The sequence below is a fragment of the Lepidochelys kempii genome, chromosome 2 (genome assembly GCF_965140285.1).
Source record: "Lepidochelys kempii isolate rLepKem1 chromosome 2, rLepKem1.hap1, whole genome shotgun sequence".
Taxonomy (NCBI): domain Eukaryota; kingdom Metazoa; phylum Chordata; order Testudines; family Cheloniidae; genus Lepidochelys; species Lepidochelys kempii.
In genome coordinates this window covers 167,871,933-167,881,073 of record NC_136381.1, presented here as the reverse complement: position 1 = coordinate 167,881,073, position 9,141 = coordinate 167,871,933, and the positions used below count along the sequence as shown (strand labels likewise).

Genomic DNA, 9,141 nt, shown 5'->3' with positions numbered 1-9,141 from the left:
GCACCTTGTGCGGCTTTGCCCCCCCCCCACCTCTGCAACTTACACTCACTCTCTCCTCCAGCCTTTTACATGTAAAGTTGGGAATACGTACAGAGAAGTGGAGGGTGTCGGCTGCACAAGGGCCAGGAACAGAGTTTCAAACCCCTCCCTTGAGCTGGTTTCTCGGTCTGACAAAGAATCTATGCTATGCTTGAAGAGGGGCTGATGCACTAGCTCAGACAACCATCTCTGCTGGAACAGGGCTCTACAGAGAAGGAGATCACATTCCTCTTAGCCATGGTAACATACATAGGACATTACTGGGCATGGAATAAAGGATGAAGAATAAAAAGGTGCACTTTGTTTCAGAAGCCTGAACAACATGGAACTAAATTGTTCACCGGGAGTCTGAATGAGGGCTGGGGTGTGTGCACGCAAACAGCAGTCAAAAGCGCACCCCCCACACACGCGCACCCCTCACACACCCGCCCCCATTATCTGCTATGTTCCTGGACTGCCCTTGCCACAAACCATTTCATGAGCCCCAGCATGGTCCTGTTGCTCTCCTGCTTCTTGTAACTGTTTCCCCACCAAAGCACAGGGACACTCCAAAGCATAGGCCCATTTGCAGAACTAATGTAGTATCAGATAAGTCCCTGAGGTAAATGCATTTTTGCAGGATCCACAGGAATTATTAAAAACAAACACAAAGAAAAACTGCAGGAGAACAAAATGCAAAAGCGACAAAGAACTGCTACTTGCTAGCCATATATGGATGAGGAAAGAAAGACTAAAAAAAAAAACAAACCATCCCTCAAGGTCAGGGTTGAGACACAAGTAGCACCATGGTGGAAGCTTGCAGTGCCACGACACATGCTATATCTGTTCTGTGGATAAATAAAGGAATTCAGTCTCCAGCACTATCAGGCTAACATTCCTTTAATAAGCACTAGTCACACAAATGAAGAAAAGTCCATTTTGTTACGAAACTATCATTTATAAAGTCTTGTTTTTAAAGTGTTTCAAAAATTGAGCATTAAATCCTTTTCATATTGTTCAGCTCGCATTGGAAAAACTTTCACACTGCAGAAGGTCAGAGGGTTCCATTACTCGTATACATACATATATATTTATTTGGGTTGAGAGGAAGCCCTGTAGGCTACCCTCAACAATCAACCACAGAACTCCCTGGGAAACCACAGGATTATCAAAACTGCAGGAAACTGAAAAATTTTATATAGAAATATTTTCAAAAACAAAACAAATGTTGGTTCGTGAACACTCCCATGATTTTGATTAAAAACAAATATGGCTCATTTGAATGTTACTCTTATTGATGGTCCCAGTCCGGCTTCAATTTTTCCTCCCACCTGCAATTAAATCATTCTTGCGCCATCAGCTTTCTCCCCTTACTAATTGGTGTAGAGTCCTCTAAATGAAAACACAGTCCAGGGTCTCAGAATACTCTGAGAAAATTTAGTTTAACTCAAACATGAGAAATACACTGAGAAAATGAAAATATTTCTGAACTGCCTTAATTACTGACAAGAGCTCATCTTTCCAAGACTGTGGAAATCATTTACTTCAATTTAGGAAAAATAAAAAGACTGCACACCTAACGTTACTGAACCACAAACCAGAAGAGTCCTGCATTTCTTATCATGAAGGTCAGCCAGCCAAAAGGAATAAACAACTGAGTATTAAGATTTCTGCATCTACTAAACAGATATATTAAAGTGGATTTATCTGCACCATTTCCCTTAAATTGCAATCATGTCCTATTTTGTTGCAATTTTCTGTATTTTGTGAAAGAAATTATGTTACTAGTAGCTTAATCTTTCATTTTAGGTGGCATAGGAACAGTAGATCATGAAATACATATTGAGCTATGCCTACTCATCCCCTAGTTTCAAAGTGTCTAATGTCAGTAGCCCACTTAGATTTTTTGTGGGACAAATATGCAAATTAGTTGCATCTTTATGAAAGAGTGAAAGCAATCAGAATTACCTAACGCTCCTTTTCACCACGTCAACATACATGCTGGTCAAAACCAAACCATTGGTGCATTTCCATACAGTGCTAACATTTTCTCTCATACAAGCTTCTTCAAGACTGTTGAGCAATAGGATGCATTCTGCATTCTAAAGCATAAAAAATATTTGTATCACCTGACGTGTTTCTACCTTGTTTTGGTTCACAAGCGTCCAAAATATATAGGTTCAAAATGTGAAAAATAATGGCACCATCATGGTAATCACCCACTGAACATCAGTAAATGTGTGGAGCAATTTACTCACTACGTTATCATAAACATTTTTGATACAAATCTTTGATCCCAGCAAAGATTTAATGACAGAGCCTTGGTCTTGTTACTAAAAATTTCGTAACATCACAAAAAAAAAAATCTACATTTTACTAGTATACCTATTACCATAATTGTAAAATCATAAAATATACAGCATACTAGTGTAATTATCAGTATAAATAACTTGAAATTAACAAAATATAGTTTGTGTTTAATTACTATTTCATGAACCTTTTCAATGAACCTCCCAGTCAGTGTGAAATAACGAGATTCTACAGTATATGTTTAAATTTGTATTTGAACTCTTTAGGGGCACAGATCTTGTCTTATGCACATATCACTATTCCAATATTAAATTAATGCAGGGATTTTCAAGGCATTTTAACTGGAGTTGGGTGTCTTCTTTGCAAATTCCAGCATGCATCAGTACACCTTTAGTTCTATACACTTTAAACAGTTGGTACAAATATTGATGGGGCCGGACCACACCATAAAGCCATTCATTCAGAGTAACTCTTTGGCTGATGGAGATAAAGCAGTATGTGTGAGGGAGAGTGTACTTTATCCTTACTTTTTCCTGTGGTACACAAGCCAGAAGACACTGCTTATACTGTATAGCTAGATACTGTGATAAAGATCTATACTGGAGAGATCCCACAATATTTTTTTCCAACATTTCTATGTCCAGATATGTGTTTCATCATTCAGAAAGTACATCTCATGAGAGTGCAATTCTTCTCCAAAACACATTAAAAGGCTCTTACTCTTACTTTTCCATGTGGTCCACACTACGAAAAGTTTGGGAACTTCTGCAATAAAGCAAATGTATACATGGGAAAAATTTCAATCCATACATTCAGTATTCCTCCAGCCTCAGCCCACTGTTGAAGTTGTAATACGTTGCTCAGGCGTGTGAAAATTCCACACCAGAGCAGCATAGTTAAGCCAACCTAAGTCCCCATGTACACAGTGCTAGGTAGAGGGAAGAATTCTTCTGGCAACTGGACTTCCGGCTCTCGGGGAACTGGATTATCTACATCGATGGGAGAATCCCTCCCACTGGCGTAGGTCGATCGTAGAAGATCTCCCAGTCGATCGCGATCTCCGGCATAGTGTGGCTGCAGCTAAGGAAGACTCCTGGCGTACTCCGGCCCCACACCGCTCCCCGAAGCAGCCATCGCAGTCCCGTGGCCCAGGGGTCTCTCGCCGTGCACTACTCCTGCCTGCAAGTACCACCCCAGGAGCTCCCACTGGCTGGGAGAGCTGCGAGGGCAGTACTTGCAGAAAGGGGCAGTGCGCAGAGCGCTGTGCCTCCCCTTGGGGAGCGGTGTGGGGCCGGGGTAGGCAGGGAACCTGCCTTAGTTCTGCTATGGCCGCCGCTGAGCGGGAGCTGCCGGAGGTAAGTGGTGCCCAGAGGGAGGCCGTACCCCAACCCTCATCCCTGAGCTCCTTCCGGAGATAGCACCCCATACCCTCTCCTGCACCCCGAACCCCCTCCTGTACCCCAAGCCCCACCCTGAGCCCTCTCCCAGAGCCAGCTCCCCATATCCCCTCCTGCACGCCAACACTGTGCCCCAGCCCAGAGCCCCTTTCCAGAACTTTCACCCTGTACCCCAACCCCTAGCTCCCTCCTGGAGCCAGCATCCCATAGCCCCTTCTGTACCCTGAACCCCCTCTTGCCCCCCAAGCCCTAGCCCTGACCTCCCTCTCAGAGCCAGGACCCTGTACCCCCTGCACCCCAACACTGTGCCCCAGCCCAAAACCGTTTAGAGCCCTCACCTCGCATCCCCTCCTGCACCCCAACCCCCTGCTCAGCTCAGCCCCTCCCACACTGTCAACCCCAGCTCAGAGCCCGCACCCCAACCCCCTGCCCCAATCCAGTGAAAGTGAGTGAGGGTGGGGGAGAGTGAATGACAGGGGCAGGAATGGAGTGAGCGGGGCGGGGCTTTGTGGTAAGGGCAGGGCCTCGGGGAAGGGGCAGGGTAGATCCTGGGTTGCCCTTAGATACAAAAAGTGATCTTGGGCGTAAAAAGGTTGGAGACCACTGATTTACACTGAAGTGCTACAGTGGTGCAGCTGTGCTGCCACAGTGTTTTAAGTGTAGTCAAGCCCCAAGAAACTCTTAAAAAACAAACAAACAAAAAACTCAGAATTATTCTGAACTCAATGTTTTCTATAGTCTCATACTGCTGCATAATTAAGTTCCCAGGTTGACGTTAAAAATTTATCCACGCATCACCAGTAATTTATCCATATTTACAGAATTTCTATCACACTGATGTAGAAGAAAAACTCAGTTTTAAGAACTTTACATTTAACTCCTTTGTTAAAACAATCTGTATCTTAAAATTACGCTCACGCAAAAACAAATGAAGATAAATCAGAGAGATACTGTAAACATTAAATAAAGATAATATTACAGTTAATCACAGGCTACGTGAGAGAAACTTGCGTTTTTAAAATCAGTATTGCATTTTTTTTTAAATTCCAATTGATACCTTTTACTAGGAGACAGCACATGTGTGATAAAGCATACCAAAACATGAGAATAATACCCTCTTTGCGTTCAATGACCACAAAGTATATTATATCAGAATTCTTCTGGTTACTTTTATGAAATACTGCAAATGATGTGCTAATATGGACCTCATACCTGCACAAGTCCTCACTTCAGTGTCATTCCGTGTGGGTGCAAGATCCAAACTACTGCAACTGTTTATGGGCTCAGAACCAGAGAAAACTGTTTTGTAATGTATATGAAAGGTTACAGAACAAACTACTTTATGAACACCATAAATTACCATTCGTATGGTTAAAGCATGTATGCCCAATTATCTCAGATTTGCATACTGTACTGCATAAGATTATTAAAGAGTACAATCATTAACATTGTACAGAAATAATATTGGGTTTTATTTGTTTTGTGGGTGCTCTCCATTGGTTGATGTGGGTGGGTTGCTCTTCCCAGCTATTGTGGAGGTTAAAGGACATAAAAACAGCCATATTGGGTCAGGCCAAAGGTCCATCTAGCCCAGTATCCTGTCTTCTGACAGTGGCCAATGTCAGGTGCCCCAGAGGGAATGGACACAACAGGTAATCCATCCCGTCGCCCATTCCCATCTTCTGGAAACCAGAGGCTAGGGACACCATCCCTGCCTATCCTGGCTAATAGTCATTGATGGACCTATCCTCCATGAATTTATCTAGTTCTTTTTTTAACCTTGTTATGGTCTTGGCCTTCTCAACATCCTCTGGTTGAGAGCCTACTGCAAACTTTCTGCACTGAAATGCATTTCATTCTCAAAACTCACGGCAAGGAAGCAGCATACAATCCAGTAATTAATTTCATCACATTTATTAAAATAGTTTTATTACAAAGAATTGTTATAACCAAAATTGAACACTGTAAATTACCACTGATCTTAATGTGTGTACGTGTGAGACAGAGAGAGAGAGAAAAACTTCTGCACAACAATTCAGATGCAATTATCTTCCACAACCAAATGTTTGGTTCCAGTTTTCATATAGTTCCAGATCCTTTGAAGACACACTGGGTCGCACAGTTTTGAAAGCATTGTCAAAGTCAAGAAAAGAAATAGGCCGAACTTGTTCGGGTGTGATGGTTGCAATGTCCAGGGACTGAAGGCTACGGATAGGACCTAAAGAAGCTTCTCGACAGAGCTGTGTCATGTCTGCCCCAGAAAATCCATCAGATTTTTTAACTATGAGCTCAACTTCCTCTTCTCTTAGACAGCAGTGCTCCTTTGACATCAGACGAGTTACAATCTGCTTCCTAGCTGAAGCTTCAGGAAGAGGGATGTACAGCCTTTTTACCAGTCTTCTTCGGGCAGCCTCATCAATTTCTTGCGGACGATTTGTTGCTCCCACCACTAGAATACGGTCTTCAGACGAGGTTGTTGCTCCATCCAACTGGACTAAAAATTCAGTTTTTATTCTTCTAGAAGATTCATGTTCCCCATCTCCACGCTGAGACAAGAGAGAATCGATTTCATCAATGAAAATCACAGCTGGCTGCTGACATCGTGCCACAGTGAACAGTGCACGGACCATCTTTTCCCCCTCACCTACCCACTTGGAGGTCAGCGAAGAGGCACTAATGCTAAAAAAAGTAGCTCCTGATTGACACGCAATGCACTTGCCTATAAGAGTCTTGCCTGTCCCAGGGGGGCCAAAGAGAAGAATTCCTTTGGGAGGACCACGTAACCCTGTAAAGATGTCTGGTCTCAGCATAGGCCAGACTACTATCTCCTTTATAGTTGCTTTAGCAAAGTCTACTCCAGCAATGTCATCCCAGTTCACTGGAGGTCCATGGTCCATGATCTCGTGCATAATAAGTTCAATCATTTTTGGTTCTATGTTCTTCAAACGTTCATCCACTGGAAATGAAGACTCTGTTGGTCCAGCGCCATAAGGTTTATACTGCGGCCCTCCATTTTCATTCCCATCTTGTCTTGGCACCGGAGGGACAAATTTTCCAAATGGACCCCGAGACCTTCCAGCTCCCAAAGATTTTTTAATACCACCATAGGATGAGACTGGTGTGCGTTGAGGCTGATTGTGATATTTCTTTTGCTGGTCTACCCAGAGCTGTTCTTTTGCAGTTTTAAAACCATTGCTCTCCTCACTCCCATTTCCACTCCCTACAAAATTCTTGGCTTCTGTACTAGTGGAGGGCTTGGAAGAAGCAAGGCTAGAAGAAGTTGTATTGCTGCTTTCATCACTGGAGCTATAAAATGTTTTCCTTTTCCCTGGGTTTCCAGACCCTGCCGGAAGAGAGGAGTGATTAGAAAAAGACAAATTCTGTCTAATCTCAAAATGACTTGGGGGTTTCACAGAACCGCCACTTGCTGCTTTGTTGTTTCCGGATAATGGACTTGCACAGAAACCTGTATTAGGCAGTTCATTTAAAGAGGCAGAGGAGGCAGGAAGTATATCTGTAGTTTTGGTCACAGAAGGCACACTACTTTGAAGACATTTCAAAGACGAGAGACTCTCAAGAATATCTGGTCCCTGACTTATACATTTTGATGAGCTAGCCCAGAGATCGGTATCTACAGCACTGCTGCACACATTGAGTTTAGACAGACCTGGAGTAACAGAGGCACTGACCTGCTTATCAACTACCACAAAGGCATCTGCTGGTGCCATCAGAGAGCTTTGGAACTTTTTGCCAGCTTGCATCAACTCTTGAACACTCTTTAATTCAAACACATTACTTGTTGTCAAGGAGGACTGCCACTTGTCACTGTCATTTTGCTGACATCTTGCCAAAGTCAAAATGTTTTCAGCATAGTTATTCAAGCCAGTCTCTGTGTTGTCAGAGTCAATAATGGCAGAGTATTTCTCTGCATATTTTTTGAACAGGTTGGTAGCACAGACCTGGGAGATCTCAGAGTTTGCCCATGCATACTGAATGCGCAGAATCTGTGCACGGTATCCATCTGCCTTCTGTCCTGGTGTACAGGTGTCAGAGGTAATAGCAAAGTAATTCTTCTGCCATTCACTCAGGTGTACAGCACTAGAGACAGGTGTCTGCATGATCTATGCTGAAACAAATAGAAAGATTTAGCATTAAGATACAAAGAAAAAAGTTAATTTCAGCATCTACTTAATTATATTTTTGCTATCTTCTCCCTTCTAAATTCATAAATGTATAGTTAATTAATTGCTAACTATTTTAAGTCAGAGGGATAGTCAGCAGACTATGTATGACACTTAGCTGGGCTGCATACTTTACCATTCCTACAAAACAGGAACATTTATGGCATAAAACCATAAGGATCCAGGCTTTTCTCTCTCTCCTTTCAGACTGCTCCTTATAACAGGTCTCCCTGGGAGAGGGGTTAAAAGGAGAACTGCAGGGTAACAGATGGCCAGATGAGGTAGACTAACTAAACACAAGTCAGCAATGGTTAACCCTTATTGGGGAGAAGTCTATAGAGTATTACTTAAGACAAGTATTTAGTTGCCAGAATGAAGAATCTGTTACTATGATCCTAGTAGAAATGATGAATACACAAAGTTTGTGGGTTGGAGGGGCAGGGGAAGAGACTGGAAAGCTCAGTGCGGAGTTAGTATAGGGTTTTTGTGATTTTTTTTAAAATGAAAATTAAGCGCATGCGTTACTTGATAGTAAATGCGAGAGTACCTTCCAATAATTCACCTTTTTAGATTAAAACTTCCCATTGCTTTGTTTCTGTCCACCAGTGAACTTTTTAGGTTTAGAAATCCCTTTAGAAATCAGCTATTTTTTATTTAAAATTGAGGATGCACTTCTTTTTACAGAGCTACAGCAAAAGGGGCTGAAAAGTATGAAAGATGAAATATGGCCTGGAATGAGCTTTTCACTAAGTTTGGAAAAATATATATATACATACATTGTATTTGATTGACTTTCAAAGTTATTGTCTCTTTGAAGTGTGCTTATCAGGCACATGCAATGCTAATTTTGGTAAAGCCTAGACTTAATGGTATAAGTACAGGCACATGTGCATGCTCAGTTTGGGAAATCCACAATTATCTCAAAAGCTCTCTTCTTCCAGTTCTTCAGTCTCCCCACAAACTGTGTTTGTTTCAGTGTGTTATAGTTCCAAACTGATCAGGTTCTAGTTCTTTGGCCTCAGAGTGCATTGTGACTTTCAGTAAATTTAAATCGATGACTGTGGAGTAGAAATTCAGTATGCTTATAACTGAGCATTTAATCTGGGCTCCAGAACCTGTGTCACTGGTAATGATACACAAGATGGAAATAGTCCATCCTGAGTCTCACATCCTAGCCTGAGTTTGCAAACCTGCCATTTAGAGAGAAAAAAAATTATTTGCAAACCCAGCACATC

At 42.3% G+C, this 9,141-nt stretch overlaps 1 protein-coding gene across 1 annotated transcript; it reads right to left on the bottom strand.

Annotated features, from left to right (window-relative positions):
* Positions 1 to 5,674: 5,674 nt before the first annotated feature.
* Positions 5,675 to 7,848, bottom strand: FIGNL1 (fidgetin like 1). Its single transcript, XM_073332715.2, has one exon. It carries the CDS (start codon positions 7,841 to 7,843, stop codon positions 5,771 to 5,773), a length of 2,073 nt encoding a protein of 690 aa, XP_073188816.1. The 5' UTR covers positions 7,844 to 7,848; the 3' UTR covers positions 5,675 to 5,770.
* Positions 7,849 to 9,141: the final 1,293 nt, after the last annotated feature.